The sequence below is a fragment of the Rhinopithecus roxellana genome, chromosome 12 (assembly GCF_007565055.1).
Source record: "Rhinopithecus roxellana isolate Shanxi Qingling chromosome 12, ASM756505v1, whole genome shotgun sequence".
In the NCBI taxonomy this organism is placed as follows: domain Eukaryota; kingdom Metazoa; phylum Chordata; class Mammalia; order Primates; family Cercopithecidae; genus Rhinopithecus; species Rhinopithecus roxellana.
This window is the reverse complement of record NC_044560.1, coordinates 29,856,907-29,875,587: the sequence shown is the minus strand read 5'-3', so window position 1 is coordinate 29,875,587 and position 18,681 is coordinate 29,856,907. Positions and strand designations below refer to the sequence as shown.

The 18,681-nt window shown below is 48.0% G+C and overlaps 1 protein-coding gene across 1 annotated transcript; it reads right to left on the bottom strand.

Moving 5' to 3' along the window:
- Positions 1–1,878: 1,878 nt before the first annotated feature.
- RPL22 (ribosomal protein L22) lies at positions 1,879–16,758 on the bottom strand. Its single transcript, XM_010357407.2, has 4 exons — positions 16,672–16,758; positions 14,752–14,856; positions 9,715–9,839; positions 1,879–3,695 (listed from the first exon to the last, which is right to left on the bottom strand). Exons 1-4 carry the CDS (start codon positions 16,681–16,683, stop codon positions 3,551–3,553), a joined length of 387 nt encoding a protein of 128 aa, XP_010355709.1. The 5' UTR covers positions 16,684–16,758; the 3' UTR covers positions 1,879–3,550.
- Between the last annotated feature and the right edge of the window lie 1,923 nt (positions 16,759–18,681).

The window sequence follows — 18,681 nt, the reverse complement described above, 5'->3', positions numbered from 1 at the left end:
TTCTTAAGGGCAGTGAAGTGCTTGTACATACACCACCTCACAGCCAGTCACATAGATCAAAACTCTGCCCCATACCTCCTCCTCGGCAGGGGTGAAGCGGCGTCACTCAAGACCGCAGTGTCCTCTGCAGTGAAGGCTCAGTGCCCACCTGCTCCACCAAGACTTTCGTTGCACTTGAAGCCTCTTTGGGAAAGTGTGGACCCTGCACCACCTGAATTCCAACCAGTTGGGGTTGCAGGGGAGGAAGGAGCTTCTCAAAAAGGCAGTCCTGGGCCATGGCCCTGAACCTGAGAACATACTTGTGGAAGCCTGAGAACGTTTTATGGGTGCTCTCTGGTTTCTAGCTGTGGTGGTAGCTAACTCACTCCGCTGGTCAGCACAGCCTTTACAGACTGTTTTAGCTGGGCCCAAAATAGCCTGGGGGAAAAAAAAGCATGTGTATTCTCAAATCCATCCCAAAGACAAGAAAATGGCTGGATTAGAAATTCAGTTTCTTCTTCCTAGAGATGAGCACTATGATGGCACCGTTTAACAGGCAGTCCCCACCTGCTTCCTGTAGGTGGAGGGCCACCTCCTTGCAGGGATGGCAAATCCCCACACCAAGCCTCTCTGCTACTCTCTTCTCCCTCGAAGAGAATCAACCCCACCAAACAACCTGGGCAGGTGCCAACCTGGGGTCTCCTTTGGGGGCCTGACCCATCTCTCACAGCCATGGTGCCCCTACCCTGCAGCTTCTGCCTCCAGTCACCCCCGTGTTCTGTCCAAGTGTTAACTGGGGAGCTGGTCTGTCCCCTGGAACTGCCAGATCTGTAACTGTCCCACATCCTAGGTCCCCCTCCCCCGTGGGAGGGCCAGCACCTCTTGGCTTACAACATTTGACAAGTTTAAGGGTTTGAGTCCCATGTACAAATGGAAAATGAAATCAGGTGTCAACACCAAATTCCAGGCTCCCGTGACATTATCAGTGACTTCAACAGCTGGACCATTATTTCCCCACCACTGGGGTCCTTTTCACCCTCCAGGAAATCAAGTGTCCCCTAAAAAGGCTGAGATCCAGATAGCCCCAGATACCAACTGTCTTAAGACACTTGGTATTACCCAACTTCCTCACTTTCCCAGTGTTTCTGACCACCTCTGTGCTACACACCATTCATGAGGGAAGTTAGGACCCATGTATTTCAACACCTGGCTGTTCCTGAAAAGGTATGAGGACAACAGCACTCAAAACCCACACACTACTGCCATGGGAAAAGGGGGATCAGAGGCTTTTGGAGGGAAAACATATGAAGCCTTTAGGAGTGACTAGTTCATAGCGTTTAGTGACATCAACAAACCTCATTTCCTCGGCTGCACTAGCACACTCAAAGGAAGGGCATGAGGATGTTTGTGTAACTGGCATTGGCTGAGTCGAGACCGACCTCCTGTTTCAGGACTCTTATGAACTTAAATCACGGCCTGAAATTCTTCACGACCCCAGTCAGCCCCTGTGCCTCAACTATTTTCGATGCGGGCAAGTGAGGTGTGAGTCAAAACAGATACAAAGGAAACTGGTCTACAGTGTGCTTTGGGCGCAGCTGGTGTCATGGCTCTAATGGAATTCAAGTTCACACTACCTATCCCCCATCAGAAAACGGCATTTGCTGGCAAGTTGTTCCCCAGGCTCTGGATCTGGAGAAATTCTACACAAGAGAGTTCAGTGACAGCCAACTCCTGAATCTCACTGCAGCAAAACAGCACAACTAAAGGAAGAAAAGTGGAAATAAAGGACATCTTTTCTTCTAAGCCTAGTAAAGACCAACGTAACTGTTGGTACAGCAACTATTTCATGAGGACAAAGCTTTTCTTAACATGCCAGTCCTTAAAAAAACAAAGCCTCGCACAGTAATAGTAGCCAGGTGTTAGCCACTTTAATAGAAAATGTGATCAAAACTCGATTACAAGAGTTCAAAAAGTCATAGAAAACCAGTGAGTTTCAATTTTATTACAAGTTTTCAAATCTGGGACTAGTTTTTTTTCTTTTAACTTAAATGCTAACTTCAGCCCAGGGTTTTTTCACAACCAAACTAAAAATTACTACATGGGAACATCAATGCAACAAACAAAATTTGTAAACTCAAGCCACAAACTTAATAATCATGGTAAGGGACATTGCCAAAGAGCGACTGATGCCCCAGTGAAGTTTGAAAAGAAACTGCTTTCTGTGAAGGCAGAGAAGAAATATGCAAGCAATTCTACTTCAAAGAAATTTGCATAGAAATGGAAAAATGCCAGAGCCTTTAACACAACTGAAATTGCAAAGCCTCAACACGTTCAACTCAATCCACAGAGCACCAAATGTTTACTGGGAGCCAAGGTAGGATTGAGCATTGAACTTCCAGCTATGCAACTCACAGGGCACAATTTCGGGTGTGGAAACCATCTGCAGGCAAGCTCTTTTAAAAACATGAATTTTAGACACCGTAAATTCTAAAGCAGACACTTCTGCATTACTGTTCGAATTTCAGAAGGGCACCGCAAGGCACCAGGGTCTTTCAAAGTCACTCACGGCAACAACTGCATCTTCTTTTGCCAGCTTTGGTCGCCCCGTTCACAGTTGTCTAGCCTCTGCACTGCGGCATACCACTGTTCGTAGAGTAACTTCTGATATTAAATCCAGTCATGGTCTAAGTGGCATGAGGCAGCTATTTCCAGGGCACCTCCCATCTCCTTGGCATGGGAGGCTTCCCAGTCACTTTTCCTTGGTGTCCCCCCTTCACCAGAGTCTCCAGAGCTCTTGCCATCAGGGGCCGCCATCGCTGGGCCCCACATGGGAGACCACATCTGGAAGCACTATTCCTCCAGCTCCCTCTGCTGGAGACCGAAGTGACAGTTTGTTGCAAAGACTTGTAGAAACATTACTTACACATTCATTTCTGTACACATTTAATTTAGAACCTGGGACTTCTACAATCGATTCCCCAAACCCCTTTATGGAGAGTGACGGACTACGCAGCAACGCTGAAGGAGCACAGTTTCTCTCTCTAGGAAGAAGAGGATTAACAGACATAATTGTGTGTGTCAAATTTGTGATCAAAAAATGAAAGTAAGACGAATGGCCCAGAAACCCGCATTTTATTGACACTGTCATTTTCCCACAGAGAATCTTAGAAAGATGTCACGTTTTCTTTTAATGAACGAGAGGAGCCCACTTGTATCCCTGAATCATTGTTTGAGAAAAGCAACAGATACAACTGACAGTCACACTTTTTAAAATCAAACAGTCACTACCTTCAGCCCACACCTCCACACCGGCATCTGCCTCCCCAATGGCTGTCAGTTCCGTAAAGTCACCCTTTCCTTCTACTCTGGTATTACCACGAGAATTGAAATTTTTAAGCAGAAAAAAAGAAGTCAAGTTACAAATAAGTGAGCGGCGAACCAAGAGAAGCCCTTTGACTATGATTTCCAATTTTCTGTTCAATCCACACTGCAGAGATACAAGGATAAACCACCATTTTGGTTCCCAAGTTTTATTCAAGAACTCATACAAAATATTCCGGATAAATGAAATTTAATCCTCATCTTCCTCCTCTTCTTCGTCCTGGTTAATCTGGAAGTAACGTAATTCGTAACTCTCTTTGCTGTTAGCAACTACGCGCAACCAGTCACGTAGATTATTCTTCTTCAAATATTTTTTGGTGAGATATTTCAAATACCTGCAGAGAAAGGACATGAGAACTCCACTAGACAGTTGGTGCTTGCATTCTAAAACATTTTAACGTTTATAAAACCCAGCACTCAGAATCATTACAATTCAAGGTGTTTTCCCAAGCCTCAAAAATGGCAAAGATAAGGCAAATACACCCAGCCAAGGCTCTAAGAGTATCAGCCGTGTGCCATCGACATTGGCAGTAACAATGAGAGTAGACTGGGCGCAGTGGCTCAGGCCTGTAATCCCAGCGCTTTGGGAGGCCAAGGCAGGCGGATCACTTGAGGTCAGGAGTTCGAGACCAGCCTGGCCAACATGGTGAAACCTCATCTCTACTAAAATAAAAAAATTAGCCGTGTGTGGTGGTGCACACCTGTAATCCCAGCTACTGAGGAGGCTGAGGCACGAGGATCCCTTGAATCCAGGAGGCGGAGGGTGCAGTGAGCTGAGATTGTACCATTGCATTCCAGCCTGGTTAACAGAGCGAGACTGCCTCCAAAAAGGAAAAAAAAAAAAAGAAAGGAAAAAAAAAAAACCAGGCCAGGAGCACTGGCTCACGCCTGTAATCACAGCACTTTGGAAGGCCGAGGCAGGCTGATCATGAGGTCAGGAAATGGAGACCATCCTGGCTAACACAGTGCAACCCCGTCTCTACTAAAAATACAAAAGATTAGCCAGACGTGACGGTGGGCACCTGTAGACCCAGCTACTCAGGAGGCTGAGGCAAGAGAATCACTTGAACCTGGGAGACAGAGGCAGCAGCTGCAAGAGCCAAGATGGCGCCATTGCACTCCAGCCTGTCTGCTCTCCAGACAGAGCGAGACTGTCTCCAAAACACAGAAGAGAGCAGATACCAGTTGTCCATGAAAATGCAGCAAACACCTATAAAATGGTTTTGAGTGACCACTGGAGAAAGATAACATGATAGAAATTTTACAGTTAAGTACGCAACCTCAATACTTTTTATGGAGAAAATAGTGGGTTTCCAACGAGCTGTAAGCACGGCGCACACATCACCTCAGAGTCAAACCCCCTTTTGAGGTTGTCTGGATGATGACTGCTTCTTAGGGCTGTGCACACACTTGCTCCTGCTCACCACGAGACACACAGGGACAGAATGCCACCCTGCCACTGCGCTCATGCCCAGAAAGCACAAAGCCTCTCAATCGACCTAATTGCTGCTTTAGCCAGGTGAGAGCTAAACACTCACCACAGCAGCGTGATCATTAGAAAACTCATTCTTTTTTTTTGAGACAGAATCTCATTCTGTGGCCCAGGCTCACTGCAACCTCTGCCTCCAGGATTCAAGCAATTCTTGTGCCTCAGTCTCCTAAGATGCTGGGATTACAGGCGCACAACACCGTGTCCAACTAATTTTTGTAATTTCAGTAGAGACAGGGGTTTTGCCATATTGGCCAGGCTGGTCTCACCTCAGCCTCCCAAAGTGCTGGGATTACAGGTGTGAGCCACTGCGCCTAGCCAAAACACTCATTCTTTATGGAAAGGCAACAACTGGCTTTTGTGCCCAACACCCTAACTACATAAAGATGACCTAGGTCGGGCGCGGTGGCTCAAGCCTGTAATCCCAGCACTTTGGGAGGCCGAGACGGGCGGATCACGAGGTCAGGAGATCGAGACCATCCTGGCTAACACGGTGAAACTCCGTCTCTACTAAAAAATACAAAAAACTAGCCGGGCGAGGTGGTGGGCGCCTGTACTCCCAGCTACTTGGGAGGCTAAGGCAGGAGAACGGCGTGAACCTGGGAGGCGGAGCTTGCAGTGAGCTGAGATCCGGCCACTGCACTCCAGCCTGAGTGACAGCGAGACTCCATCTCAAAAAAAAAAAAAAAAAGATGACCTAAGGGCTGGGCGCGGTGGCTCATGCCTGTAATCCCAACACTTTGTGAGGCCAAGGTGAGAGGATCCCTCGAACCTACAAGTTCGAGACTAGCCTGAGCAACATAGCAAGACCCTGTCCCTACACAACATTTATTTTTAATAAAAAAAAAAAAAAAAAGATGAAATGCACCACAATCTTGGCACCTCTCTCACCAGCTTGCTTACGTGGCCCTGAGGCTATTCCGAATCTTCCCAAGCCATAAAGAGGGAATTTCACAACACACAAACCCACGGCACAGCCAATTAATCTAACCAAGCTGTTTCTCCCACAGTGAAAGGGGACCCCTGGTGCTAACCATCTCTTCAGACCATAGCAAGGATTACATGGGATGCTCAGATAGATCCCTGGCATATTTTTTATTTATTTTTTTTTTTTGAGACAGAATTTCGCTCTTGTTGCCCAGGCTGGAGTGCAATGGCGTGATCTTGGCTCATCACAACCTCCGCCTCCCGGGTTCAAGCGATTCTCCTGCCTCTGCCTCCCGAGTAGCTGGGATTTCAGGTGCGCGCTACCACACCCGGCTAATTTTTGTATTTTTAGTAGAAATGAGGTTTCTCCATGTTGGTCAGGCTGGTCTGAAACTCCAGACCTCAGGTGATCCACCTGCCTCGGCCTTCCAAAGTGCTGGGATTATAGGTGTGAGCCACCGTGCCCAACCTGGATCCCTGGCATATTAACAGGGACCCAAATGTCATGAACCAACAGACTCACCATCTCCAAAAAAGGAGCACTGTGACAGTGCTCCACACCAACAAAGCAATCTCCACACCAACAAAGCAATCACCACCAAGTGTGAAGATGTCAATTCAACTGTCCACTTTTCCCTACACAAAGATAAATCAATTTGGTCATTCCATCCAAAAAGTATACTTTTGTCAATTATTTCCACCATATTGTATTCAGATGAGGTTGTTTAATTCACAATTTCAGGTGGTTTAAATTTTTCCTGATACAGTCGGGCATGGTGGGGCACTCGTGTAGTCCCAGCTATTTGGGAGGCTGAGGCAGGACTGTTTCAGCCAGGAGATGAAGGCTAGAGTGAGCTATGATTGCCCCACTGCTCTCCAGCCTGGGCGACAGAGTAAGACCCTATCTAAAAAAGGGAAAAAAAATCCCTAATAGAACACTGGGGGAAAAAAATCAGGTTTAAAAAACAAAAAACAAACCAAAAAAAAACCCTGTACAGGCTGGTCACGGTGCCTCACGCTGTAATCCCAGCACTTCGGGAGGGCAAGGCAGGTGGATCACCTGAAGTCCGGAGTTCCCAACCAGCCTGGCCAACATGATGAAACCCCACCTCTACTTAAAATACAAAACATTAGCCGGGCATCATGGAGGGCACCTATAATCCCAGTTACTTGAGAGGCTGAGGCAGGAGAATTGCTTGAACCTGGGAGGCGGAGGTTTCAGTGAGCTGAGATCGCGCCATTGCACTCCAGCCTAGACAACAAGATCAAAACTCCTTTTCAAAAAAAATAAACAAATAAAAACCCTGTACAAATTCAGAGACCGAAAAAGTTCTAGATTCGTGACACCTTGAACCTTTCAGGAAAATAAACTGTTATCATCAAGAAAGGAAAGCTGTGATAGATGACCAAGACACCTTCCCTTCTCTACTGGAGAAAGAACGGAAAACTGGCGAAAACGGAAGTGACGCATGCCAGGAGACACTCTCGCCCTGATAAACAGCTCACAGAACGGTAACAGAATCTTCCCCAAGGGCTCTGCTACGGCCCAGCAGGCCAGACGGAGGCTTTGTACCCCCCGGAAGCCCCACTCTCACTGCTTCCCAGGCAGACTGTGAGGACTTCACTGAAGCTTCAAAGTCATTTCTTCACTGACATGGCTAAAAATAAAAGCATTAACTACAACCAATTTGTACTAACATAACTTAAAATTTCCCACCACTTGATTTAGTATGTTGTTTTTTGTTTTTTGTGTTTTTTTGAGACAGAGTTTTGCTCTTGTTGCCCAGGGTGGAGTGCAGTGGTGCAATCTCAGCTCACCACAACCTCCGCCTCCCTGGTTCAAGCAATTCTCCTGCCTCAGCCTCCCGAGTAGCTGGGATTACAGGCATGCACCACCACCCTCAGCTAATTTTGTATTTTTAGTAGAGACGGGGTTTCTCCATGTTGGTCAGGCTGGTCTCGAACTCCCAACCTCAGGTGATCTTCCAACCTCCCACAGTGCTCGGATTTAGTATGATTAAAAGCTCCTAATAGGCCACAGCCTCAGGCTAGGAGCTGAGTATAAGCATATCCAATCCTTCAGCAACTGGTAAAGTATTTTAACCTCATCCTCAAAAACCAACACATAACATTCGAGGGAACTAACAAATTAATGCCTCCATTTTGAAATGAAAGAAAATGGGCCCCCAGGAATTAACTAGACTGGACTCGGTCTAAATCGAGGTCTTCAGATTCCTTGTTCAGTGCCAAAGTAGCACTTACAAGGGAAGCAACTGGAATTCAAAAGGAAAGTTCTTGGCCGGGCATGGTGGTTCACACCTGTAATCCTGGCACTTTTGGGAGGCCAAGGCAGGTGAATCACCTGAGGTCAGGAGTTCGAGACCAGTCTGGCGAACACGGCGAAACCCCGTATCTACTAAAAATACAAGAATTAGGTCAGGCACGGTGGCTCACGCCTGTAATTCCACCTGCTTTGGGAGGCCAAAGCAGGTGGATTACAAGGTGAGGAGTTCGAGACCAGCCTGGCCAAGATGGTGAAACCCTGTCTCTACTAAAAAACAAAAAAAAAAGCCAGGTGTGGTGGCAGGCACCAGTAATCCCAGCTACGCAGGAGGCAGAGGCAGGAGAATTGCTTGAACCTGGGAGCTGGAGGTTGCAGTGAGCTGAGATCGCGCCACTGCACTCCAGCCTGGGCGACAGAGTGAGACTCTGTCTCAAAAAAAAAAAGGAAATACAAGAATTAGCCGGGTGTGGGGCAGGTGCGGTGGCTCATGCCTATAATCCCTGCACTCTGGGAGGCCGAGGCAGGCAAATCACCTGAGGCTAAGAGTTCAAGACCAGCCTGGCCAACGTGCTGAAACCCTGTCTCTACTAAAACTACAAAAAATTAGCCGGGCATGGTGGCACACGCCTGCAATTCCAAAAACTCGGGAGGCTGAGGCAGGAGAAACGCTTGAACCCGGGAGGCAGAGGTTGCAGTGAGCCAAGATGGCGGCATTGCACTCCAACCTGGGCAATAGAGCAAGACTCGATTTCAAAAACAAAAGGTAAGTTCTTATTGTGATCTGGAGACAGGAAGCAATTTTTTTTTTGAGATAGGGTCTCACTCTGTCACCCAAGCTGGCCTGCAGTGGCACAATCACAGCTCATTACAACCCTGACCTCCTGGACTCAAGCCATCCTCCCACTTCAGCCCCCCAAGTGGCTGGACTACAGGCACATGTCACCATGCCCAGCTAATTTTAACCCTTGTAGAGATGGAGGTCTCACTGTGTTGCCCAGGCTGGTCTCAAACTCCTGGGCTCAAGCGATCATCCTGTATCAGTCTCCCAAAGTGCTGGGATTACAAGCATAAGCCACTGTGCCCAGCCAATAATATTTCTGAGAAAACAGTCTTGTAAGCAAGTCTGAGTACCTTACTGTTTAAAATAATTTAGCCTGGCCGGGCATGGTGGCTCAGGCCTGTAATCCCAGCACTTTGGGAGGCCAAGGCAGGTGGGTCACTTCAGGGGAGGAGTTTGAGAACAGCCTGGCCAACATGGTGAAACCCCAGTCTCTACTAAAAATACAAAAATTAGCTGGGCGTGGTGGCAGGTGCCTGTAATCTCAGCTACTCAGGAGGCTGAAGCAGGACAACTGCTTGAACCCGGGTGACGGAGGTTGCAGTGAAATGAGATTGCACCACTGCACAACAGCCTGGGCAATGGAGTGAGACTCCAGCACACACACAAAAAAACTTTAGCCTGTGAAAGACAAAATCAAAAGTTGACTATTGTTAACGACCATAATAGCATTCATCCACTGCCTTCTGCACTGGGCATAGTTCCAGAAATTAACAGATGCAAACCAATCACTCTGCGGGTGCCCCCACTCCCGTGCAGGGAAAAGGTGGGCTGAGCACTGGGTGCACGCAGGCCACACACACTTCCCTCCCGTACCTTTTGGAGAAAGGCACCTCAGATGTCACGGTGATCTTGCTCTTGCTCCTTTCGATGGTCACCACCCCTCCACCAAGGTTCCCAGCTTTTCCGTTCACTTTGATCCTTTCTTGCAAAAACTGCTCCTGTATAAATCATTAAATTGACCATTGAAGTGACAGGTTCATCTGTCTTAACAGAATATTTTATTTTTTTGTCTCCCAATACTGAACTAATATCGTTTTTTGTTTTGGTTTTGGAGACAGTCTCACTCTGTCGCCCAGACAGGAACGCAGCCGCGCAATCACAGCTCACTGCACTCTCAACCTCCCAGGCACTTTCAAGTCTCCACCTCCTAGACTCAAGTGATCCTCCCACCTCAGCCTCTCGAAGTGCTAGGATTACAGGCATGAGCTATCCCACCTGGCCCCCGCTAATGTTATAATTTTTTTTTTTTTTTTTTTGAGATGGAGTTTAGCTCTAGTTGCCCAGGCTGGAGTGCAATGACACAATCTTGGCTCACTGCAACCTCCACCTCCCGGGTTCAAGCCCTTCTCCTGCTCAGCCTCCTGAGTAGGTGGGATTACAGGCATTCGCCACCATGCCCAGCTAACTTTGTATTTTTAGTAGAGACCGGGTTTCTCCATGTTGGTCACGCTGGTCTCAAACTCCCGACTTCAGGTGATCTGTCCACCTCTGCCTCCCAAAGTGCTGGGAGCCACTGCGCCTGGCTTAATTTTAAGAGAAGGGGTCTCTCTATGATGCCCAGGTTAGTCTCAAACTCCTGGGCTCAAGCGATCCTTCCACCTCGGTCTCCCAAAGCGTTGGGATTACAGGTGTGAGCCACCACGCCTGGCCCTAATATCTGTTTCTTAAATGTTCAGTCTTTTTAAAAAATGGTAACAGGCCAGGCGCGGTGGCTCAAGCCTGTAATCCCAGCACTGTGGGAGGCTGAGACGGGCGGATCACGAGGTCAGGAGATCGAGACCATCCTGGCTAATACGGTGAAACCCCGTCTCTACTAAAAAATACAAAAAACCAGCCGGGCGACGAGGCGGGCGCCTGTAGTCCCAGCTACTCGGGAGGCTGAGACAGGAGAATGGTGTCAACCTGGGAGGCGGAGCTTGCAGTGAGCTGAGAGCCGGCCATTGCACTCCAGCCTGGGCGGCAGAGCAAGACTCCGTCTCAAAAAAAATAAAAAATAAAAAAAATAAAATAAAAAATGGTAACAAATCCCATTTACATACATACTATGAGACGACATCCCACCATAAACATACTTGACTTCTTCCACACAAGGTGAACTATGCCTCTCCATGAAAGGCTTAGGGGGCAACACAAGAGTAGACAGGAAACCCAAGGCCAAATTTTTATGAGATACGCCTGTAATCCCAGCACTTTGGGAGGCTGAGGTGGGTGGATCACCTGAGCTCGGGAATTTGAGACCAGGCTAGGCAACATGGCGAAACCCTATCTCTACAAAAAATACAAATATTAGCCAGGTGTGGTGGCATGCACCCGTAGTCCCAGCTACTCAGGAGGCTGAGGCAGGAGGATTGCTTAAGCCCAGGAGGTGGAGGTTGCCATGAGCCGAGATCACACCACTGCACTCCAGCCTGGGGGACAGAGAGACCCTGTCTCAAAAAATACATAAATAAAACAAACTTTTACAAGGTACATGCAACCAAAGCTAAAAGCAACTTCTGAATCTAAGGTGTATAAAACACTGTTCACAGCACTATCAAAAAATAAGCCTTCAACCTAGTAGAAAGAGCAAAGACATAGTGACCGAAACAATTCTAGACCTGGTCCAGGGCCATGTGTGGTACAGCAGAAGCAGCAGTCACCCAGGAGCCTGAGACGTTCTCTGCAAACTTCTGTGTGGGCCTCGGCAAGACTTTCACCTCCTTGTTGTGCTTCAGAAAGCTTTGCCCAAAAAGGACCTTTTTAGTTGTTTTCTTGCTATTGCAATGACATGAAGTCCCTTTCAGCTCAAAATTCCTGTAATTTTCTATTTAAAAACTCCCATACAAAATATGTTAACTGGCTGGGTGCAGTAGCTCACGCCTGTAATCCCGGCACTTTGGGAAGCCAAGGCAGGAAGATCGCTTGAGCCCACGAGTTCAAGACGAGCCTGGGCAACTTAGTTGGAAGACCCTTTTTCTATAAAAAGATTTAAAAATTAGCTCGGTATGGTGGTGCATGCCTGTGGTCCCAGCTATTCCAGAGGCTGAGGTGGGAGGATCACTTGGGCCTATGAGGTTGAGGCTACAGTGAGCCAGGATCATGCTACTGCCCTCCAGCCTGGACAACAGACCCTTTCTCAAAAAAAAAAAAATTTGGGATGCCGAGGCGGGCGGATCACAAGGTCAGGAGATCGAGACCATCCTGGCTAACACTGTGAAACCCCATCTCTACTAAAAATACAGAAAATCAGCCAGGCGTGGCGGTGGGCGCCTGTAGTCCCAGCTACTCGGGAGGCTGAGGCAGGAGAATGGCGTGAACCCAGGAGGCGGAGCTTGCAGTGAGTCCAGATCGCGCCACTGCACTCCAGCCTGGGCGACAGGGGGAGACTCCATCTCAAAATAAATAAATAAATAAATAAAAATTTGGGGCCGGGCGCGGTGGTTCACGCCTGTAATGTCAGCACTTTGGGAGGCCAAGGCAGGCGGATCACAAGGTCAGGAGATCGAGACCATCCTGGCTAATACAGTGAAACTCCGTCTCTACTAAAAACACAAAAAATTAGCCGGGTATGGTGACAGACGCCTGTAGTCCCAGCTACTCGGGAGGCTGAGGCAGGAGAATAGCGTGAACCCAGGAGGCGGAGCCTGCAGTGAACCGAGATCACGCCACTGCACTCCAGCCTGGGTGATAAACAGAAAGACTCCTTTAAAAAAAAAAAAAAAAATTTGGCAGGGCACAGCGGTTCATGCTTGTAATCCAAACACTTTGGGAGGCCGAGGCGGGCAAATCACCTGAGGTCAGGAGTTCGAGACCAGACTGGCCAACATGGCAAAGCGCCATCTCTACCACAAAAATACACAAATTAGTTGGGCATGGTGGCGCACGCCTGTAATCCCAGCTACTCGGGAGGCTGAGAAAAAGAATCACTTAAACCTGGGAGGTGAAAGTTGCAGTGAGTCAAGATCACGCCATTGCACTCCAGCCCGGGCAACAGAGTGAGATTCTGTCTCAAAAATAAATAAATAAAAATAAAATAAAATGGTCAGGCGCGGTGGTTCATGCCTGTAATCCCAGCACTTTGGGAGGCCAAGGCGGGTCAATCACCTAAAGTCAGGGGTTCGAGACCAGCCTGACCAACATGGAGAAACCCCATCTCTACTAACAATACAAAAATTAGCCAGGCGTGGTGGCAGGCGCCTGTAATCCCAGCTACTCCGGAGGCTGAGACACCAGAATGGCTTGAACCCGGGAAACGGAGACTGCAGTGAGCCGAGATTGCGCCATTGCACTCCAGCCTGGGCAACAAGAGCAAAACTTGGTATCAAAAAACAAATAAAATAAATAAAATAAACAGCATATGTTAACCAGAGATGGGGCACAGAGTGATTAGGTCAGAAATCTTGAATTCTGCATCTCAAGATTCATAAATGACTTAAGTTTTCTATCCTAAGGAGGCTTCCAGAAGGAAAAACAATCACACAAATAGATGAGTGGGCTGAGGGAATGGCTCAGAGGGAGGAAGGCAGGAGTAACGCCAGAATAGGGCCACCATGTGAATACCAAACTGGAAGACACCAAAGTTGAGAAAGAGGAGGCCACAGAGAAAAGCCACAAGTCACTGGATAGAGAAAGAACTAACGAAATAGGGGATTTCTTGAACGACAGAGATACAAACAACATCTACATAAAGGCAATAAACTAAGAGATTACCCAAATTCCATTCTGGATAATTCATGACCATAATTATTTTGTGTTTAAAAATTATTTTTGTTGTAATGATACTGATCCTGGCAATAGTTCAACCTTCTGGAGAATTTAGAGCGAATGCAAATTTAGGAGACTTCTGCACACAAATCTGAATCTCCCAAACATGGCTATTAGAGGAAAAAGAATAAAATGTCAAAACCAAACTGCTGAGTCAAATGTGGCAGAGGGATTACTTAATATTTCTAGATTGCAATAAGATAGAGGAATATTGGGGAATGGGCCAAACGCAGGGGCAAAAAATCAGCACAGAGCAAGATGTGAGGGGAAAAAAAAAAAAAAAGCTCCAATTACAATTTAGCAAGCAGGGTACTTTAAATACCGAAGTTCAGATGCTTCGCATCGTAGAAAGCTTCGGGAACTGCTGCCACCTGTCCAAAGCTCCACATCTAAGCAGTGAGACCCAGGACAGAGGCAGTTCACAGTTAGGATCAGGGTCCCTCACTTATGCTTAAACACACCAAAGAGCAAAGGGGATGCCATGGACCCGATGAAATTTATCTGTTTCTCAGTAACTTTTTTTTGTTTTTGAGACGGAGTCTCGCACTATCTCCCGGGATGGAGTGCAATGGTGCTCTCCACCTCCCATATTCACGCAATTCTCCTACAGAAGCCTCCCGAGTAGCTGGGATTGCAGATGCACACCACCACACCCAGCTAATTTTTTGTATCTTTAGTAGAGACGGGGTTTCACTATGTTGGCCAGACTGGTCTCGAACTCCTGACCTCATGATCTGCCCGCCTCAGCCTCCCACAGTGTTGGGATTATAGGCGTGAGCCACCACGCCTGGCCTGTTTCTTGGTAACGTCTAAGTAAAATCATTTGTGGAAACTAAAGGAGAAAAACAAGATAGTCCTCTAACACCTCTGTGCTAGAGTCCTTCTTGCTTATTCTAAGTCCATCTCCTTTTACTCCTCACAACTGTTGCACACACAAGAGGAAGCAAGACTTGGAAACAAGTAATCTGCCCACATTCCCAGGGTGAAATGATACAGCCAGACCTGTGAAGCTGCCTATAAGCCTGAAAACAGAAATGTACCCCAGTAGGTTTTCTCAACACTATCTCAAAATGTTCATCACCACCTGTCAGTAAGGATGTAACTTACAAAATTGGCAGCATCCATGATTCCATCTTCTACAGGGTGGGTGCAATCAAGAGTGAACTTCAGAACCTGCTTCTTTTTTTTGCCCCCCTTCGCCACAAGTTTTTTCTAAGAAAATACACAAATGATAACAGAGATAAAGATTCAATCAGGAAGAAAAACAAGATTAACAGAACCAGAAATGTCGTAGGTATAAAAGTCCATACAAATACAAAACTCATGGAGCTGTGCTCCCTTTGCAAGAGGGCCTGCCTGAGTGCCAGAGGTGTAATGAGGGCAGATGCTGCTCTACAAGTTTGGGGCCTGGGGTCATGCGCTTTTGAAGGGAAAATCATTTTAGCACTCTTGACCCACTCAAACTTTTCCAGTCTCCCCAATCTGTACAGGCATGAAGGTCTCTTACTTTATGAACCACAGTAAAATGAACATTTCCTTTTATTTGCCCTAACATTCCCAGATACAATTTCAAAAAATACTATTTTATTTTTTTCCAAAATTAGAATACAGGCATACAAAATGCCTTGCATACCCACAATTTTCATGAGAAATCAATCCTTCTACATGTTCAGAGTAGGGTCCTGATACATCTTAGCTCATCTCCCTTCATCCTGTCTCGTCCATCTTTTCATGAAGGGAGTTGCAAAGTATTCTAGCTGCCTGTCCACTCCAGCTCGGACAAGGTTAAGGCTAAAACCTAGAATCTTATTACAACACTACCGTCAAGAACTTCTGACATTTTGATTCATTTAATCTATGCATTAGTACTTCCAAACCACCCGGCAAAGCATATCCTACAAGGTTCCGGTTTCTTCACTCTTACGAAGAGGCTTGTGTTTATCTCATCCCTCTACAAACTTGACACCATTAATGCACTTGTGCATCGTACCAACCTGTACTTTCACGTTTAAAAGCTTTGCAGAACTAAATAGACCTTTCCAAGAACACATCTTACCTTCCTTCCTTTATGTTTAAAAGAACTTCATCTAAAACTTGTGTTAACTGGATCCACTTTTCAAACATTTGGCCACTACAAAAATCACTGATTTATTTTTTTACGTCTCTTCCCAGTAACAATGTAAGACGGATGCTTTAAGATCTATTCCGAAGATACACAATCAATCAAGAGACCTACCCACAATGGGTTTGATACTTCTCCATCAAGGTTTTAAACCAAAAATGCATTTAAAAGCCTAACCAGACAGAAAGAGCAGAAGAACCGGAAATGTTAACCAGGCAGTCCCAACAAAAGAGAAAAAGTAGGATCTTGGGACATAGAACATGGAAAAACAACTTTCTCAAATAACGTAGGAGGGGGCCGCACAGCCCAGTCCCAGCCTAGCTACAGGAAAATGGAATGAGAGCCTTCGCCCTATACCACCGTAGCACCCGTTCCAGTCTGTGCAGTGCGCCCTGATAAACTAATTTCCTCTGGGGACTCTGAAAAGCTCCTCAAACCCGGGCCTCCTCTCCGAAAGCACGCCGACCAAGCCGCCCTTCCGCGGATTCGTCCCTGGGTCTTGGCCGTGCACTTCCGAATGCGCGGCTCCCCAGGGTAGCAGGTCCCGTTCTTCTTCCCCGCCCTCCACCCAGGTAATCAGGCCTCGGGCCGGGCTCCAAGGCCCAGTGGCCGGCCCAGCCCGCAGTCTCCAGGCTCCAGCTCCCCGCTGGCCCCTAGCTGGGGCCCGAGCCCATGCCCCGGCCTCCGAGACCTCCCGGATCTCCCTCACGGGCCTCGGGCCGCGGCCTCCTCCGCCTACAACGTGCTGGGATCGGCAGGGGCTCTGGCCCGCTCCGGTCGACCTGCCAGCCCACCCCAGCAGGACGCTGCAGGGCGCCGTCCCCAGCAAGCCTGGGTAGATGCCGGGCTCGGCGAGGCCCACGTGCCTCCCCTGGAGCCGAGGCCTCACGCGGAGCCATACTAACCACTGGAGCCATGGCCGCAGCGGAATTAGAAAGGGAGGTGAGCGAACTACGCAGACGCAAAGAGCCCGCAGAGCGCAAGGCACGCAGGGTCCAGGCCGCACTAATCGCTTTACCACGCCCCTCGTCCGCCACCATTTCTCTTGGTTACGTACGATAGGGGAGCGATTGGTTTTCCCTGAATGCAAAACGCGTCCTCTCCCAGGCCTGGAGGGTTTCGGGGGAAGGAAGGAGGCCGGGCGGGCTGTCCCACTGCGAACGATCGTAGGGGGGAAGCCAGACTGGACGAGCCCAAAAACAAATAAAGGGATTGGCTTTACTTTTTGAAAGTCTTGGGAAGAAAAAAGAAATAAGGAAATTCACTATACTGTAAATCACCAGCTAGTGGGATGGGAATCGAATCTACTAACTTGGGGAAGTGGGGAAATTCCTTCTGGCCACGGGGAAATTTCGTTCAGAGGTCCCAATGCCAGACCACCATGGCTTCCTCCTACTTAAAAAGCCCCAGTTTGGAAGTTCATGCCCAGGGGCTGTCTCTCAGCGCCTGTCCTTCTTACTGCCGCCAAGCCGCCCACCCGCTGATCACCACCCCCTAGTTTCCCAGCCCAAGCCTTCTAGTTTCCCATCCCAAACCAATATGTAGTTGAGGACCACCGGGAGATCTGGAAAATGCAGATTCCAATTCCAGCGGTCTCAGTGGCCTGAAATTCTGCATTTCTCACAAGCTCTCAGACGACGCTGATGCTGTGAGTCCATGGACCGCATGTGGAGAAGCAAGGTCCTCATCCCCAGGCCCACAGGTCCCTTGAACTGGGCTACTTTGCACCCACTCACCCCCTGCGTCCTCATGGAATTATATTCCAGGATCCTGAATTGTAAATCACTCAGTGGCACACACTCTCCACTCTTTTTACCTGGCTTCAGTGTACTCACCTAGCAAAAGTCCAATCACTGTGCTGATGGGTCTAGCTTTCAACTCAGGCCTCTGGAGCCGGTTGACCAAGCTCCAAAGCCACCTGTTGTTCTTGGCTCTACAATGCCCAGGCTGGGCCTCTGCAAACACTTCTGCTTTCCAGCTGATCCCGGTTTGGCTCTATCAATAGGGGGCTTTGCTTCCTGCTTGTTCCTGTCCTATCTGGTGTCACCCACTCTTGCTTCTTTATCCTGGAGGTGGCAGTTGGAACATTCTGGAAGCAGCAGTGGAATCCAGTCTGCACTTATTCCAACATTTGCAGAATCAGTCTTGTTTCCTTCTCCTCAGAGACACCAGCCCTAGCGAAGCAGCACCCTCTTCTCAGATGTCTGAGTTTCACCTCCCCGTCCCCCTCCTCAGGCATCTACATCTTAATAATACCACCCTACGAGTGGTAGCTACTTCCTGCAGTTGCTACTGTTGGTATTATACCCCATCAGTTACCTAAACACATCTTTATACCTAGGTAACAATCCTTCATATTAAATTCTCTCAGTTAAAAACTATCGTTGTCTTTTGACTGGACCCTGGCTGATAATGGACCCTAAGCGAGCCCTCAGGGCTACTGACAATCCTAAATCTCTCCCCCAAGGGACTATTTCCCTTTTTTTGTTGTTGTTGTTTGTTTTTTTGTTTTTTGTTTTTGTTTTTGTTTTTGAGACTGAGTCTTGCTCTGTCTCCCAGGCTGGAGTGCAGTGGCCGGATCTCAGCTCACTGCAAGCTCCGCCTCCCGGGTTTACGCCATTCTCCTGCCTCAGCCTCCCGAGTAGCTGGGACTACAGGCGCCCGCCACCTCGCCTGGCTAGGTTTTTTTTTTTTTTGTATTTTTAGTAGAGACGGGGTTTCACCGTGTTAGCCAGGATGGTCTCGATCTCCTGACCTCGTGATCCGCCCGTCTCGGCCTCCCAAAGTGCTGGGATTACAGGCCTGAGCCACTGCGCCCGGCCGGCCCTTTTTTTTTTTTTTTTTTTTTTTTTTGAAACAGGCTCTCACTCTGTTGCCCAGGCTAGAGTGCAGTGGTGGGAACATGGCTCACTGAA

Bases quoted from the DNA above. Each gene is read 5' to 3' on its own strand.
- RPL22 (XM_010357407.2), bottom strand. The intron at 9,840-14,751 runs GTAAGTTACATC...TGATTTATACAG, and splicing joins TCATGGATGCTGCCAATTTT to GAGCAGTTTTTGCAAGAAAG. The intron at 3,696-9,714 runs GTACGGGAGGGA...CTTTCTCTGCAG, and splicing joins GAGGTGCCTTTCTCCAAAAG to GTATTTGAAATATCTCACCA.